This window comes from Peromyscus maniculatus, chromosome 11 (assembly GCF_049852395.1).
Source record: "Peromyscus maniculatus bairdii isolate BWxNUB_F1_BW_parent chromosome 11, HU_Pman_BW_mat_3.1, whole genome shotgun sequence".
NCBI classification, from domain to species: Eukaryota; Metazoa; Chordata; class Mammalia; order Rodentia; family Cricetidae; genus Peromyscus; species Peromyscus maniculatus.
Window position 1 is genome coordinate 41,228,007 of NC_134862.1, and position 17,984 is coordinate 41,245,990.

The window sequence follows — 17,984 nt, forward strand, 5'->3', positions numbered from 1 at the left end:
GAAAAAGAAGAAACTGGGATCTCAAGGGAATTCCTAGGGAATGTTCCCCCGTCAATGCCAGGCCTCTCCTTGCGGTAGCGGTGCCTGTCTCAGTTCAAGGGGCTCCCCTCTGTTGGTGGAAAGCATGGCCCCACAGCTATGGTTTGTAACTCCAAGCCTTCAAATACTTTCCCGGGGGGACGGAGCACTATTATCCACAGAGTCCTTCTGTCCCTGTAAGTCAGCCCTTCATGGGGTCAGATAAAACTGCAGACTGTGTCTCTCTCCCACTCCCTAGAAAACCCTCAAAGGGCCCGTGCCCAGGAGGTAGAGGCATTTCTATCAGATTCCGAGTGCTCCAGACCGCGAAGGTGCTGCACCTGGCCGCACCCTGGTCTTGAAGGTCCCCTCCTGGGCCTTGCTGTAGTCGGGCTCTGCACTGATACATGGAAATAGGGGATGGAAGCAGAACTGCCCCCTCACGCTGCCCTTCTTCTCCAGGGTGCCCCTCAGAAGGCACCAGTCCCTCCGGAAGAAGCTGCGGGCCCAAGGCCAGCTCTCAGACTTCTGGAAGTCCCAGAACTTGGACATGATCCAGTTCAGCGAGTCCTGTAATGTGGACCAGAGTACCAATGAGCCACTCATCAACTACCTGGATGTAAGATTTCTTGGGCTTAAGCCTGGGGGCCCTGGGTGTAGGGAGGGAGGCTAGGCCTCCGGCAGGGACCAGTGCCACACTGGTGACTTCGGGTGCTCAGGCATGGAGTTCTTGCTTGGATGGCTCAGATGGATGATCCCCTAGTCTCTGTGAACTCTGTAAAGCAGGCCTCAGGACGGGCCAGTGTGCAGGGCTTCCTTTAAGAGGCAAGAGACAAGGATGACGTGTGCTCCAGGCGGAAAGACCCTTACTGTGTGCTCAGCTGGGCATTTTACCAGCTATGACTTTGGGCAAAGACAGTATTTGATTTCCCACATCCCCAGTCCCCTGATCCCTAAAATGGAGGCACTCCTGTCTCCCCTGCCTCGCCCACCATGACATAATGAGAATCAGGATAATGAGGGAGGAATGGAACCAAGTTTCCTGAGCTCTCCTCAGTGTCCTTCCTGGTGGTCCCTGCTCTGTTCCTGCCATCCTTTGTCTCCAGCCTTGCTTCTTCAAGGCTCTGTGGACGGTGAGCTACGGTACTCCAGGCTCCAGCTGCAAACGCTCCTCCTCCTCTCCTGCTCTCCCTTCCCTGTAGATGGAGTACTTCGGCACTATCTCCATTGGCTCCCCACCACAGAACTTCACCGTCATCTTTGACACCGGCTCCTCCAACCTCTGGGTCCCTTCGGTTTACTGTACCAGCCCAGCATGCAGTAAGTGGATGGCAATGGCGGGAGCCACTTCTTAGAGGCGAAGGTGGTAGTTTGTGGGGTGGGGAGACCTAGATTGTCTCCCCTGATCCTCCTCCCCGCCACACCAGCTTCCGCTTCCTATCTCTGTTTGGCGTGGCTGGGCCGGGCACAGAGATGAAAAGTAACTTACTAGTCAAGATAACAGCTTTCATACTAGTCAAAAATAATGGAGAAAACATTAGCCACTAAGAAGAGAAATCTTTGACTTGGTGACTCACTTCCTTTGGAACACCCAAGAGAACACGGGGTGGGGGGGAGTTCCTTTGGTCTGTACCTGAACAGGTAGGGCGGTTGACGTCTAAGGAAGACTGTACACCTACTTCAAGGAGGCCCCGATGGCCCGGCTCCGGGGGAGGTGTGGCTGGTGGGGCACAGGGGTCTGGGTGTGTCCATTTGGCCAGAGGTAATGTAGGGATTAGGTAGAGATTGGAAACAGAAGCCCTTGTTCTGTGTGAGACACATCCCAAGGGTAGAAGCTCTTTGAAACCCGAAACTAGACATCTGCAAAGTGGGATGAAGAGCTGGGAGTAATTTCCTGGAGTGGTAATTGTTCACCCCTGAGCCTTCTCTGGAGGCCAGGCTCTGCCCCACACCGATGCCTGAGATGACTGCTGGCGCCGGGTAAACCCTGCTTATCTTGTGTCTATGAGGTCAGGTTTGCCCAGGGACAAATATTTGGTCCCTGCTTGGAACACACCTGGGTAGGCTAGAGAGAACACAGTAGCTCACTAGTAAAGGCCGTGACAAGCCTTTCCAAGAACCTCCATCTTCCACTTCTTGTGGGGAGCAGAGGGAGGGAAGCCACTCTGGCTCTCTAGGGCAGGGATGGAAGCAGTGAGCAGCATTCTTGTTTTCCAGAGACACACCCGGTGTTCCACCCATCCCAGTCCAGCACATATGAGGAGGTAGGGAGTCATTTCTTCATCCACTATGGTACCGGGAGCCTGACAGGAATCATCGGAGCTGACCAAGTCTCTGTGAGTGCAATTCCTCCATCTCTGCTCTCTTGCCCAGGAACTGGGCACAGGGGTAGCAGGATATGCTTCAGAGGTCTCAGGCCTCTGAAGGAGGGGATAGACAAGGTTAGCTTCTAAGGGAAGGGAGCAACCCTTCACCTGAGTTGGGACAGTGGCCAGTCTCTTCAGTGTGCTGAGCCCTAGATGAGAGCAGTGTGGGACTAACTTCAAGAAACAAGGGTCAGAGCATTGCTTGGTGTCAGGGCTGGATTGCCAATCTCTGAGCACTAAGGAGAGGAGAGAAGGAAAAAGAAAATCGAGCCAGTGAGCGAGCTGGGGTTCCATTAGTGAAATAGGAAGGCATGAGGCAGATATTCAACAAACAACAGAGCAGAATACAGGGGTTGAAGTCCCAAAGTCTAGTGGCCGCTCCTTGAATACCCCCTGTCCCAGACCAAAAGTCTTTTAGGTCCCTGATCTGTGGGGATCAGAGAACCAGAGAGGTCCTGGTCCCAATTAAAGCTGGTGCCAATCTTCCCGAACTGTAAGTGGTGTTTGTAGGTTCTCCTCCACAATCTGTTACTTCTCTAGCCTTGGGTAGTTGGCTAGGCTTCCAGTACCGGCAAGATTTACCTCTTGTTTTGCTTAGTTTTGTTTTGAGACAGGGTCTTACTGTGTAGCCCTGGCTGTCCTGGAACTCTCACTGTAGGCCAGACTGGCCTCAGACTCATAGAGATCCATCTGCCTCTGCCTTCTGAGTACTGGGATTTAAAGCATAAAGCATGTGCCATCACAAACAGCCACAAGACAAAATTCTACATGTAGGAAATCTAAAAGTATCTTTGGTAATACTGATATTAATAAAATCTACGAACATTTCTAGAAGAGGTAAATATAACAAAAATCAAGTGGATTTCTATGTGAAGACAAATGAAAAAAAGGCCTTAAAAACAGTATTTATGATACCATCAAAAACAGCTTACCTTTAACAAATATGTAACCTCTACCCTAAAAAAAAAAAAAAAAAAAATAAGTCGCCGGGCGGTGGTGGCGCACGCCTTTAATCCTAGCACTCAGGAGGCAGAGCCAGGCGGATTTCTGTGAGTTCGAGGCCAGCCTGGGCTACCAAGTGAGCTCCAGGAAAGGCGCAAAGCTACGCAGAGAAACCCTGTCTCGAAAAACCAAAAAAAAAAAAAAAAAAATAAGTCATTACTGTACAAAATTAAAAGACTTATGTAAATGAAAGATGAGACATTCCTATAGAAAGACTCATTTTGATTAAAAAAAAGTCAAAATCTCCAAGTTGATTTATAAATCCAGTATTGCCATAATCAAAACAGTAATGATTTGTTAGAAATGGATAAGTTTTGGATAAGTTGGTTCTAAAATGTAGACGAATGTAATATAATATACCAAAGTAATCTTGATTAGTAAAAATACTGCCAAGGTATTATAAAGCCACAATTTAGACTGCCATGTGGGTATAGGCTAAGAAAAAAAGAAAGACAAATGTACCAGGATTTATGAAAAATCCAAAAATCTCCCACCAATCACCTTGCTCATATTGAACATTTTACTGCAGTATGTAGAAGATAACGCTGTTATTAAAAATGGTAGGTCACTTAGATATCTATGCAGAAAAATTAATCTTAATAGCTTTGTCATATGTTGTCAGACCTTAGGTAGATTACAGATCTAAATGCAAAAATGTAAAAGAATAAAGCATGGAGGGAAACTTTGGAAAATGTCTTCATGACTGTGAAAAAATAACAACTCTGAAGCATGTTATAAAAAACCACTAATAATGAAGTAAAAATTAATAAAATTAACTACATTAAAATTCATATTTTGTTCATCAAAAACAGCAAAAGACATCACTGACAGTTAGAGGGAAATTTGCAGTTGCCAGCAAAGGACTTGGCTCCAAAATACACCAACAACTGCAACAAAAGCAGGCATTCCTAAAAGGAGCTCTCCAAAGAGCCAATTTCATGAATTCTTGTGAAATGCAATTAAAATCTCAATGTAACCTTCGGCATATGTACTATAAAACCAACATGGAAAAGGCAGGCCACAGCAAGTTTTGATGAGGGTATAGGCCAATTGGGGCTCCCAGAATATCAGGAATGGAAACATTGGTAGCACAATTTTGGAAGACTTCAGGACCTTTGCTCAGCAAGAGTACTTCTAAACCCTGAAATCTAGAGACTTACTCTAGTAGAAATATGTACATGTGTTCACCAAAGCCCGTGCATACAAAGCACTATTAGTGATAGTCAAACACAGGAAACAGCCCAGATATCCACCCATGGCATAAGGGATCAATTATGGTAACATAGTCATACCTTGGAATACTAATGAGAATAAAAACATTGTAAGAGCATGTAGTAGCACCATAGTGGATAATTCCATTTATGTAACATTAAAGACGTAGACCAAACCAATGCTGCTGGGAAGACCAGTCACTCTGGAGGAACATACAATGATAGGCAGCGCACAAGAAAGGCATGTACTGTGGCTTTGGAATGTTCTGTCTGTTTCAGGAGGGTTACATGGGCATGTGTAGTATGTGGACTGTTATTAAAATAGACACTCATATTTTCTGCATTTCATTATATTTCATTTTTTAAAGTCACATGAAGAAATTACATTAGTGGGATTATAGTCAACATTTTTGTCCCTGTTTATCAAGGAAAGTTGAGAAAGGAAGACTTGGCTTTAATCAGAATGGAGACCCAGGAATCTGAGACCCTCATCCAATGAACCTTTGTGCAATTCTCCCTTCAGGTGCAAGGGCTGACTGTGGATGGCCAGCAGTTTGGAGAAAGCGTTAAGGAGCCTGGCCAGACCTTTGTGAATGCGGAGTTTGATGGGATTCTGGGCCTGGGATACCCCTCACTGGCTGCTGGAGGGGTGACCCCAGTGTTTGACAACATGATGGCCCAGAACCTTGTGGATCTGCCTATGTTCTCTGTCTACTTGAGCAGGTGAGGCCAGTCAGGTTCCCCAGGTGAGGTCAGTGATGACTACAGGCATTTGGCCTGGTACACGAACTTCACGGGTACACCCTGTCCTGCAGCACCCCAGGTTCTGTGTCTTTTTGCTCCTTTCCCCCTGGAAATGCCATTCTTCCCCGAATCTTACTAAATTCCAGCATGTAACTTGAGAAAAAAGAAACTACTGAAGATTAACCAACAGTCAAGTTCTAATGAGATGTATTGCTTTCAAATTACCCTCTCCACCTTGACAAAGGGGAGTGGATTTTGTGGGGACTCCCAACACCACAGCATTCGTAGCAGGGAAGATACTCCGAGAAAGGGTATTTGGGCGGGGGACTACATCCTCAGTGTTTGCACACCCCGGATGGTCCTGACCTTGGATCTGCCGTTCTGATGTGCCCTACCTCCTAAACTTTGTATCCAAGAAGCAGGGGATATTCACAGAGCACTGGACAGAGTCATTCTTCTTTGGTCCCCAAAGGCTCAGGCTACCTAGGTAGTTTCTGCTGACCTGGGTACCAGATGCAAGTGCCCAGACAGGCAGCAAAGGGTCCTCAAGGACCACCCCTCCCCCAATGCTTCCACGGGCCCTTCTTCGACAATGTGTCTTTCTCTCTATGTAGTGACCCAGAACATGGCTCAGGCAGTGAGCTGACTTTCGGAGGCTACGACTCCTCTCATTTCTCTGGGAGCCTCAACTGGATCCCAGTCACCAAGCAAGGCTACTGGCAGATTGCGCTGGATGGGTAAGTATCCTCCACGCAGTAGCTATGGTTGAACAGCCACAACTCAAACGGGATTAACCGAGTGACTGCCAGGCACTAGAGCAGATGCTGGGGACCTGACATCTGGACTGGAGGTGTGGAAACACACAGGGAGGACTGACTGGAGGAGCGGCTTCCTTCTGTATGCATTCAGCAGGCCTCCTTCTAGCTCCCGCAGCCAGCTACCCTGTGTTCACACAGCCTTAGTTAACACACGAGGCAAGGGCTGAGTGACATGGGGAATGCAAGCGTGGTTCAGACTCCGGTTTTGTGCTCACTTGAAGCTTGCATGGAAGGTGAGGAGGTGTGGTCCCAAACTGCCACCACACTGAGTGGATGTGGTCAGCGATCCACGAGCCGCTAGAATGGCCAGCAGAGTGAGACTTCTGTCTGAAGGCTGCACGTGCAGGGTTTATGGAGGCAATGGCTCTGAAACTGAGCCTTGAAATCCATGCGTGGGCATGCAGCTAATGGGGAAATAGGAATGCACCCCCGTCCCAGGGCCAGCACTTTGCTAGATAAAGTGGGAGATCAGGACAGAGCAGTCTAGTTTCTGTTCTAAGATGTTCTGGATAAAAAGTGAAACAGCTCCAATGCTCACTGGCTACTGATGCTTGTCAGGTGGTAGAGGTTTACCTATTTACGCCCACGATGTTATTTTAAGGAATCTCTGTTTGTTTGATTCGCGTTATTTTTCTGAGACTGGATCTTGCCAAGTAGCCCCAGCTGGCCTGGGATGCTCAGGATCTTCTCACCTCAGCCTCCTACATGCTGGAGTTACTTATAGGTGTTCCCCACCATGCCCAGCTCCTGATATGCATTTCTGAATAAAAACAGAGTACAATAGAACTACAAGAATGTATTTCAGGGTGGGGGTGTGTGTGTGCGCGCGCTTGGTCAAGAAGTAAATATATTTCTTATTGTGAATCTCAGCCATAAAAAAAAAAAAGTTGAGTCAGGTATAATGGATCATGCCTATAATTCCAGTACTCATGAGGCTGAGACAGGAGGATTGGTGAGTTTAGGACTAGTCTGGACAGAGTGAAACCCTTCTTTAAAAAGAAGCAAGTTGGCTAGGCATGGTGCCACATGTCCTTAATTCCGGCACCTGGGAGGCAGAGTCAGGTGGACCTCTTTGAATTCAAGGCCATCCTGGTCTACATAGTGAGTTTCAGAACATCCAAGGATATGCAGAGAGATCCTGTCTCAAACAAACAAGCTAGTTGAAAAACACTCCTGTGGTAGAAGAGACCAAAGGGGATACCATTATTGTGTCCTGATATGGTAAAGGGACGCACAGGGAGCAGGAATGGCCAAGGATCAGTTGCTAACCATAGGACCACGGGGCCCTTTGATCTCAGAATCCAGGTGGGAGACACGGTGATGTTCTGCTCTGAGGGCTGCCAGGCCATTGTGGACACAGGGACCTCCCTCATCACTGGCCCCTCTGACAAGATCAAACAGCTTCAAGAGGCCATTGGGGCCACACCCATGGATGGAGAAGTGAGTGTCTACCTGGAGCGGGGATGGTGTAGGAGTGGGAGAGCCTGTCCTTCTCTGGGGAGAGAGCTGTCTGAGTCATCCTTCTCTGTTTTAGTACGCTGTGGACTGTGCCTCCCTCAACACGATGCCAAATGTCGCCTTCCTCATCAACGGGGTTTCATATACCCTCAGCCCAACTGCCTATATCCTGCCGGTAAGGGCTATTTCCTTATTCTGTGAGTCACAGTGCCTGCCACCATCCTCCTTACGTGCCTGCCACTTCCCCCTGGAAAGTCATCTACACAAGGCTGCGGCTACTCCACGCTCCCTCCCACCTAGTGCAGTCCTGATGTGGCTTTCTCTCCAAGAGAAGAAGCTGCCTGTAGTAGAAACTCCTGGACTTGCTTCTAGTTTCCAGTTCTGCCCTGAGGCAGCAGCTACTTAGGTACAAGACATTTGAGGGGAATTTCTGATATTGCCATGAGGAATTCATCAGCACACACATTAATCCTCCGCACTCCCCATGTGCGAGTGGAGATGCAATTACCCTGATTTGTAGGGGAGGATGCTAAGGCTCTCCGAGTTAAATAAATAGTTCATATTTGACTGCTGGAACTGGAGGGATGGCTCAGCAGTTAAGAGCACTTGCCGCTCCTCCAGAAGACCACAGTTAGGTTCCTTGCACCTACTTTGTGTGGCTCACAAACCACATGTAACTCCAGCAATGCCCTCTTCGGATTATGTGTGCCACAGATACATACTACACACATATACACAAATAGTAAAAAAAAAAAATTTATAGTGACTTTAAAAAAAGATATAAGCAGCCGGGCAGTGGTGGCGCACGTCTCTAATCCCAGCACTCGGGAGGCAGAGCCAGGTGGATCTCTGTGAGTTCGAGGCCAGCCTGGGCTACCAAGTGAGCTCCAGGAAAGGCGCAAAGCTACGCAGAGAAACCCTGTCTCGGAAAAAAAAAAAAAGATATAAGCTGCTTTGGGGGTGGGAACCAACATTCAAATTAGCTTTCCTCCTCAAGCCAAAATGTGTCTTTTATTGCAATGATTCCCAAGTTCCGAGGGTGAGGTAGAGAAGAAAAGCTGGACATTTTGGAAACCTATAGTCGCTTCCCATCCCCTGGGCAGGTTTTTTGATGTACTTCTTGGGAAACACACTTGTCAATCTTTAAGCAGAAGCAATCATGCCATCGATGACTGTCAGCATAGAGGTGTTAACATAGAGTTACCTTTACTTTATGCTCTAAAGCGTAGCTTCGTGGTAAGCCTCCTAAGCTCTTGGGACACTCTCGGAAGCTCTTGGGACAGTCTCTGCAGACAGCGTGCTGGGACAAACCACACAGTGAGACTGAGCTCTGCTCACCAGTCACCACGTTACTAAGTGCTTCTTTGGACCCTAGGACTTAGTGAAGGGACTGCAGTTAGGACACTTAGGACTTAGTGGATGGGAGGCAGTTCTGTGGCAGTGGCTTTCTCAGCCTTAGAGGATGGGATGCAGTTCTGTGTGCAGTGGCTTTCTCAGCCTTAGAGGATGGGATTCAGTTCTGTGGCAGTGGTTTTCTCAGTCTTAGTGGATGGGATGCAGTTCTGTGGCAGTGCTTTCTCAGTCTTAGTGGATGGGATGCAGTTATGTGGTCGTGGCTTTCTCAGCCTTAGTGGATGGAATGCAGTTCTGTGGCAGTCAGTGGCTTTCTCAGCCTTAGTGGATGGGATGCAGTTCTGTAGCAGTCAGTGGCTTTCTCAGTCTTAGTGGATGGGATGCAGTTCTGTGGCAGTGGCTTTCAAGGACTTGACATTGACCCTCCAGCTGGGCCCCTCTGGATCCTGGGAGATGTCTAGCACCTATAGTCTCCCACTTTCATCCAACAAGAGGATCTGCTTGTACCCAACATGGGACTGGGGTCTTTTCCTGCCAGCTTTCAATCAGGGCCATCTCAGTGGATGCTGGAATAGCCTTGAATTTTATCCTTGTCCTCTCACAGAGCTGTGACTTCCCCTACCTTCTCATCATCAGCTTTGAGTTTCAGAGGGTTGTTGGGAAAGCCACACCTGCCTGGTAGAAACCAAATCTTTGCTAACGTGGAAAGATTAGGGGACAGGAGCAGTGGTCCATGCCCGGAACCCAGCTCTCGGGAGGCAGAGGCAGGATAGTGAGTTCTGGACAACATGGGTTACGTAGTGTCTAAAAGAAAAGACTGGGGGAGATTGGGCTCCCTTCACAGAACAATAGATGAGGGCTTGCCTTGTGTCTAGGGGAGCCCACTCAAATGCTTCTTCCCCATGTCAAGAAGGAAGTGGTGGCTAGTCATTCATAGAGCAGTTTCTCTCCCTTATAAAAATTAAGTTGAGCTCTGCTTGAAACTAAACAAGATTGGATTTAAACCAGTGTGTTCTAATGCCGAACCCTTTGCAATAAGGTCTCTGTGTTCCCAGTTATAGACTGATGTCAGGGTAATGCTGTAAAAAGTTCTCAGAACTGTAGAACTCAGACGAGTGAACTGGACAAAGTACTTGCACTGTACTGAGCAAGCTGGATGTGGGCATGGAATGAAAGACAACCCACCAACCACAACGGTGACACTCACCCACCGTCTCAGGCCGCTGGGTGCCAGCCAGCCAGCACCACCACTCAGTACAGCTCCCAGGGCTGCGCTGTCTCCCCCTGTCGGCTACTAACTGCCTCTTTTGTTTGGACCCTAGGACTTAGTGGATGGCATGCAGTTCTGCGGCAGTGGCTTTCAAGGACTTGACATTCCACCGCCTGCCGGGCCCCTCTGGATCCTGGGGGACGTCTTCATCCGGCAGTTTTATTCGGTCTTTGACCGTGGCAATAACCAAGTGGGGCTGGCCCCTGCGGTCCCCTAAACAGGGATGTCTGTCTATGTGTGGACACCTGATACCCCTTTAGCCTGTTAGATCTCTTTATATCTATCCAAAAGTCATTGCCCACAGGATGCAGCCATCCCAGAGTACTCAGACTAAAGAGAGCGTGAGAGCACACACAGCGCCGCCCCCCCCCAACCCGGAACACACACCTCCTCCACCACCGTCATGGAAGAAGGAAGTCTGTCTGTCTGTAGGCTTTATTGCTTTTTGCCAACTTTCTATATGGAACTCTCCAAACATATATACAAATAGATGTGATGGCAAGATAAATCCCTGTGCACCTCTGCCCCACCTCACAGCCATCCACATGTGCTCAGACCCCTCGATCTTCTCTCCCTCTGGCTCCACACATCTAGATTCAGAAACGAATTCTAAAAATTATATCATTGTATCCAATGTCTAATAGACCTAAAAGTCTGAATTTAAATATCTTCTTACTCATAAATGTGTACCTGTTTTTTACAGTTGATTTATTTGTATCAGGATTCAAACTAGATCCCTAACTGGGGAGGGGAGAAAAAACCCATAAATTAAATTGCATTGGTTTGAAATGTCTCTTAAGTCTCTTTTCTTATATAAAATTTTCCATGTTCAGAATTTTGCTAATTTGCAACCAGGCATGGTTGTACAGGCCTATATTTCAGCACTCTGGAAGCTGAGGCAGGAGGATCACTTCAAGTTCAAGGCATCCTGGGCTACAGAGTAAGCTCCAGGCCAGCCAGGACCGTATGGCAAGACCACGAAAAAGATTTTGACTGGTTAGAATTTAGAGGTATCGTTTGACATGGGCCTCTGCGCCCACCCCTCCTATGGAATGGTAGTTAGGGCTAGACCTTGATTCATGGCAAAACCGTGACCCAGATGGCACGAGGTACATCCCATCAGGAGGCAGATGATGCTGGGTGTCTTTTAACCAGTCAGGTTAAGTTGAATGAGTGGATTTACGGCTGTCAGCCTACACCACCTGATACAAAAATCCCCCTTTCAGCAGCCACTGATGGTCATCATTGAACCCCTCATGGTGGTTAGTTTCCCCAGTTCTACCTTTCTCCATAAAAATCACCTGCCTTCACCACCCTTCTGCTCACTGTGAGGTCCACCTCATATACCTAAGAAGACAACTGCCTGAGGCTTCCCCTCCCCCACTTAACTTATCAGTTGTCAAAATAACAAGCGGGCACTACAGCAGAGGGTGATGGACTTAAACCTACCCGTTCTAACATACGACATTTACCACCAATATTCAATTTTCAGTGACCCTTTAAGTTACTTCCTGTGAATTTTCCCCGCCCATCTTACACACTTCCACCCTACCAGGCAGCCTCAACCACTGTCCCAAAGAGTTTCTCGAAGCGTGCCTCTAAGTCTACTGTCATGAAAATATGTGGTAGACCTGTCAGACAGGAGACGCGTAGGGACACTCCCCAGAGTCTGGCCTGAGGTCTCCCAGGGACTGATGGAGCCCATTTTCACTCCGGGTTCCACTTCTCCTCTTCCCTCCTTTGCTTCATTTAAAATAGGGTCTTCAATCTCATACTTATCATAAAATAGACTCAAGTGTTCTGTGACCCTGGAATTAGCTCACAGTTGTTGATAAGAACTCTCTTTTAATGAAAGAAAGAGTAAGCAAAGACTCTGGCTCCCAAGCCTGGTGACCTGAGTTCAATCTCCGGAACCCACACGGTAGAAGGAAAGACTGCTCCTTTCACTTGTCTTCTTACATCCATGTTCTCGCCCTGCACACGTACACATGCACACACACACACACACACACACACACACACACACACACACACACGTGCACGCACGCACACACACACATATACACACACACACAATCAATATTTTTTCCTCTGAGCATATTAACAGGAATAGTTACTGTTATGCAATATTCTCTAAATATTGGTCCACATATTCTCTAAATTGCTGATTTCCTTTCAAAATATGGAAGCTCAGGCAGGAAGTTGTGAGTGAGTTCAAGGCCAGGATGCACTACACATCAAGTCACTGTTTAAAAGAAAATGGAGAGCAGGAGGAAAAGGAAAGAGGGGAAGGCATGTGGGAGGGTGGTTTTCACACTGTAAATAATTCACTGTTCTAACATCTATCTGCTGTCTATCCAATCTTCTCTCCGGTTCATTTGGTTCTTTGAGGCTTGGTTCAAACAAAACCAATAAATGCTTGGTTTATGTCAAGCAATAAATGTGGTACTTTAAGACCCACAAGGTCACTAGGACAGATGCACACTGTCATTTATAGGCAGGAGGAGTCAAGGAAAACACCCTACGCTGAAGGCAGACAGTTGACCTGGGTTCACACCTGCATCCCACCTTCCATTCATGGTCGTGCACATACTTTTTGTCTTTACAGATTTTATTCATTTGTTTTATTAACTTACCGCCTTTGCAGTTTATTCAGAACAGGTGTTTGTTCTAAACAAACTACCAAAGCGTGAGAGTAGGCGGGTTAATAATGTGAGTTCTGAGCTGGACAAGCCGAGACTGGATTCCCACCACCAGCAGCACCTCCACACCTGTTTGCTCACCTGTGAAATGATCGTGGTAAGAGGAAGTGCTTCATGAGAGCTTGTGAGGATGCTGTGCCTGTGGTGGCTGGAATGAGAACGGCCCCCATAGGCTCATACATTTGAATATTTGGTCACCAAGTTGGTGGAAGTGTTTGGGAAGGTTTGAAAGGTGTGGCCTTGTTGGAGGAGGTGTGTCACTGAGGTGCGTTTTGAGATTTCAGGTGCCCACACTCTTCCTAGTTAGCTCTCTCTCTCTCTCTGACTTATGCTTATAGATCAGAGGTAAACTCTAAACTACTGCTCCAGCACCATGCCTGCCTGCCTGTTGCCATGCCTCCCATTCAGAGATGGTCACGGACTCACTCTCTGAAACTGTAAGCCCCCAATAAACTCTTTCTTCCATAAGTTCCTTGGTCACGGGGTTTTGTCACAGCAACAGAAAAGTAACTAAGATAGTACCCATCAGCATGTAGAAGCAGTTAGCTAACATGCAGGCCTTGGTCCATAGGGTACAGGCCTTCACCCATCAGGGAAACTCAGAAAAAGCAGAGGCCCTTGAGACAAAAGACTTCATAACCTACCCTCGGCGTCAAAACATCCCAGAGCCAAGTGGGGACCAGTTTGGGAGCAGCATCCCTGAGATGCTCTCTTTGGGGTCATTTCTGCCTAGAATGTGATGACCTGGGCTGCATGTCCAGCAGACTGAGAAGAGCAGAAGTCCAAAGGGTGGGCATGATGCGTAAGCCACACCACTGCCTCTGCCAAATGACCAAATGAAGTGGTGACCGTCTCCACACCAGTCCCACTGGCTCTGTCACAGAAGTGCTGCCACCACCTGGCTTCCCATCCCATTCGGAGCTTTGCCTTTCCCAGGGGTGCTTCAAGAACATCCCAGCTGCTACTCTGATCCCACCGCTGCCCTGTGTCCACGTCACACCGCTGCCCTGTGCCCACGTCACACCGCCTCCCTGTGTCCACGTCACACCGCCTCCCTGTGTCCACGTCACACCACCTCCCTGTGTCCACGTCACACCACCTCCCTGTGTCCACGTCACACCGCTGCCCTGTGTCCACGTCACACCACCTCCCTGTGCCCATGTCACACCACTGCCCTGTGCCCACATCACACCGCCTCCCTGTGTCCACGTCACACCACCTCCCTGTGCCCACGTCACACCACCTCCCTGTGCCCACGTCACACCGCTGCCCTGTGTCCACGTCACACCGCTGCCCTGTGTCCACGTCACACCACCTCCTTGTGCCCACGTCACACCACCTCCCTGTGTCCACATCACACCACTTGCCCTGTGTCCATGTCACACCGCTGCCCTGTGTCCACGTCACACCACCTCCCTGTGTCCACGTCACACCACCTCCCTGTGCCCACATCACACTGCTGCCCTGTGTCCACATCACACTGCTGCCCTGTGTCCACATCACACCACCTCCCTGTGTCCACGTCACACCGCTGCCCTGTGTCCACGTCACACCACCTCCCTGTGCCCACGTCACACCACCTCCCTGTGTCCACGTCACACCACCTCCCTGTGTCCACGTCACACCACCTCCCTGTGTCCACGTCACACCACCTCCCTGTGTCCACGTCACACCGCTGCCCTGTGTCCACGTCACACCGCTGCCCTGTGTCCACATCACACCACCTCCCTGTGCCCACGTCACACCACTGCCCTGTGTCCACGTCACACCGCTGCCCTGTGTCCACGTCACACCACCTCCCTGTGCCCACATCACACCACCTCCCTGTGCCCACATCACACCACCTCCCTGTGCCCACATCACACCACCTCCCTGTGCCCACATCATCACACCACCTCCCTGTGCCCACATCACACCACCTCCCTGTGCCCACATCACACCACCTCCCTATGCCCACGTCACACCAGCACCTCCTAACCGATGAATATTTCTGAAAGTCACCAGAATCCCACCCTCCCCTGGTTCCCACTTCCCTGCGGTCCCTCCTGTGAGCCAAAAGACACCGGAGCTGGAAGGATTTTCACGACTGTCCAGGACCTGCTCCTGTTTAACCCCCTCCACCATGCATATAAGTCACCAGAACCTGTTGACTCCCTCCCCCCTCGTCCTCACTGCCACATTCTGTTCTCGGGAGTCCTACCCTCTCCATCAGAGGAGTAGGTCACTCCACAGAGTGGCCTCTTCTTGATGGACCACAGGGGAAGAGATGTCCCACATCGACAACCCCAGGACTCATAAGGTAGAGAGGCAGGAGGTTCAAAGCCACCGTGGGTCCATAGTAACACGCCATTACCACCACCCCTCACCCATCTCCAAACAAACAAGCAAAACCTAGATGGAACTCTCCAGCACAGAGAATGCTTAGCCAAGGCGTTGGCCTGAACAGGGTGCCTTTCAGGTGCCAGCTCTCTTCCGTCACCCAGAGGGCCAGCATCTCCTCTGCCTACTCCCAGGTCACTTCCCTTTCACTGAGTCCGCATGCCTCCTCCCAACACATGCACATCCTGCCAGTCCTTCCAACTCCAGATCAAGTTCCTTCTTCTGCCCCTTCGGAACACCTTATCTAGTACTACTGTCTAGTACTAGGTACTTCCTCTCTGAATTCCCTTATGCCTTTACTTAGTCCCTGTCACTTTTTTCCACTGTTAAGCTCCTGGATCCATCTGTGCCTGCCCCCTCCCGAAGAGTCTGACCTACTGGGACTACTGAGTGAATGCAGTGGGTGTGGCGGGGTGCAAACGGAGCAGCCGTCTCTAGTGCAGCATGACGGAAGCCGGAAAGGGAAGCTACTGACTTCTGATTCACGTGGATGGAGGAAGTGGGGGCTGGAGCCTGATAGCTGGTGTCTCAGTTTCCAAAAGACGCTGGAAACAGTTCTGCAAACAGCGCCAAGGAGAACGAATTTCAGCATCCTGGTCAGAAGCAGTAAAATCCAGCTGCAGACAGGGCACTTCCCATAACCCAAAGGGTCCTCCGCGTCAACAGACCTTGTGACATCTGCTCGTCCATGTGCCACCGCATCTCTACAGTATGTATGTGCCCCAGCATCATCTCGTTTTTGTGCGTACTCATTTCCTCTGAGATAAAACTTTCCATCTTCGAGGGATCCAAGGAATCGAGACATTCCATTCTTCAGGAATGCTTCCTTTGAGCTCAGGAAGTAAACAACTGAGAGACCTCAGGAAGTTCCTGAAACTGACCGGGTGTATCTGACCCCTGCCTCTCCAAGCATAAATAAGTAGTAAGGCGTGCTTAGCAGAGGCAGAGACTAGCCCAGCTGCCTCCATGAGGTGAGGCTGCCTGAGCTGCCTTGAAGAGTCACCCTCCAATCTGCTGAGCTGTTTACACATTGTGCAGTGGGCTCCAGATTCCCGGCTCTTGTGAGCTGTCACCCATGCTGGGAGGGCTTTGGTGATGCCGCTGTCTTTGAGTCATTTCTGCTCCTGTAACCCCTCCCCCATACTCCTGTATGCAGCCCCAGTACAACTCAATGGGTCACCAAGCCGGACTTGGGTGGTGTCCTTACTTGGTTCCCTGAGTGACATTTGTTCACGTCTCGTCAGTGATCGTCACACAACACACATTCACACAACTACACAGGCAAAGTTTCATTTAAAGCTAGTCTCAGAGGGGGAAAAAGGAGAACAATATGGGGGAGCTTTTCCCATCTAAGTTCTTACGAGGCCCAACTCTGCATTGCTTATGAGATCAGACGCCTTCAGGGTGGTATAGACTCTGGGAGCGTCTAAAGGATACCAGTCCAAGAGCTCAGCAGCCTCCATAAATCATCAATTATCACCACACCGCCTTGGCAACCACTCCTGAGCAACCAGAATACCTCACTGGTGCAAACAGGCTTTAGAATATCCCGCACCTTTCCTGTAGAGAATTCAGTGTGGAAATCATTCAGTCCCTTCTTCCAAGACTGCTTGCTGGTTGACACAAGAAAATAAGCTTTAGTTTCTGTTCCACCGAAAGCTCTTTAATAAGACCCATCCCGGCAGTACACTGGCCAAGCGTGGGACCCAAGGCTACCTGCTCTGCTTTCCAAACGCAAGGTTCTACAGCTGGTTTAGACACATGGCGCTGGAAAGCCCCATCAGAGGGGGCTACTGGAACCAGGAAGACCGTTCCCACAGGACAGTCATCACACCAAGGACTAAGTCGTGAGGAATGTGGAGTCCATCAAACACACCTTAAGGGGACCCCTTGAGATCTGGGGAGTCATGTCTAAGCTCCCTCCATCTGCCTTTCATCTACCAGCTGTGCTTACCCAAGGCATGGTCCATGACAGTGCGATGAGATGCCAAGGTTAACTGTGTGCCAACAGCGTTTTAATTTACCGTTGCCCCAGGTTGGGCCACACAACCTAACCAGAGGGGGTGGGGGTGGGGGGTTGGCGTGCCAGGACATGCCTTACCTCTTACAAGCCTGATGTGGTGTGGGTGTGGGTGGTGAGTTTATTTTATGTGAGTGAGTGGGGGGTGTGGGTGGTACAGAGTGTGAGTTGTGAGGAAAGGGGCACATGTAGTGTGTATATAAGGAATGTGGCACAAGGGATGTGGGGTATGTATACAAAATATATGTGTGTTATGTATGTGTCGCGTGGCAGGGATGTATGTGTATATCCTCTGTGTGTGTGCCAGTGTGTGAGGGGTGTGCAGGGTGAGGGCAAGGCTTAAGATCAGAACTCCTTCCAACCTTACTGGTGCCCTGGTGGCTTGACCAAATCTGCTCCATGAGTGTATGGAAAACAGTAAAGGGCTTCTTTCCTGGGACTCCCATGAACAGAGGCAGATGTTTCTACAAGCCCATAGATGGGACATGTCACCTTGCAGGCCCTCTGTCCAGAAGTTCCCAACTCAGGCCTGCCATTCCTCATCCCCTGGGACCAGACTCCTTTATGAAGTAAATATTCCTGGTGCCCTACATCCAGGCAGCTCTGAAGCCTCGCTGCTCTCCCAATCCACTCCGCCTCCTCC

At 49.4% G+C, this 17,984-nt stretch overlaps 1 protein-coding gene across 1 annotated transcript in view; it reads left to right on the top strand.

Moving 5' to 3' along the window:
• The window catches only part of Ctse (cathepsin E), a 28,701-nt gene extending 17,672 nt beyond the window's left edge, over positions 1-11,029 (top strand). Inside the window, exons 3-10 of the mRNA XM_006988831.4 lie at positions 481-637; positions 1,221-1,338; positions 2,236-2,354; positions 5,121-5,320; positions 5,956-6,078; positions 7,458-7,599; positions 7,694-7,792; positions 10,293-11,029. Coding sequence (XP_006988893.1) covers positions 481-637; positions 1,221-1,338; positions 2,236-2,354; positions 5,121-5,320; positions 5,956-6,078; positions 7,458-7,599; positions 7,694-7,792; positions 10,293-10,457 — 1,123 coding nt within the window. The 3' untranslated portion in view covers positions 10,458-11,029. The remainder of the gene's footprint in view (positions 1-480; positions 638-1,220; positions 1,339-2,235; positions 2,355-5,120; positions 5,321-5,955; positions 6,079-7,457; positions 7,600-7,693; positions 7,793-10,292) is intronic.
• Positions 11,030-17,984: the final 6,955 nt, after the last annotated feature.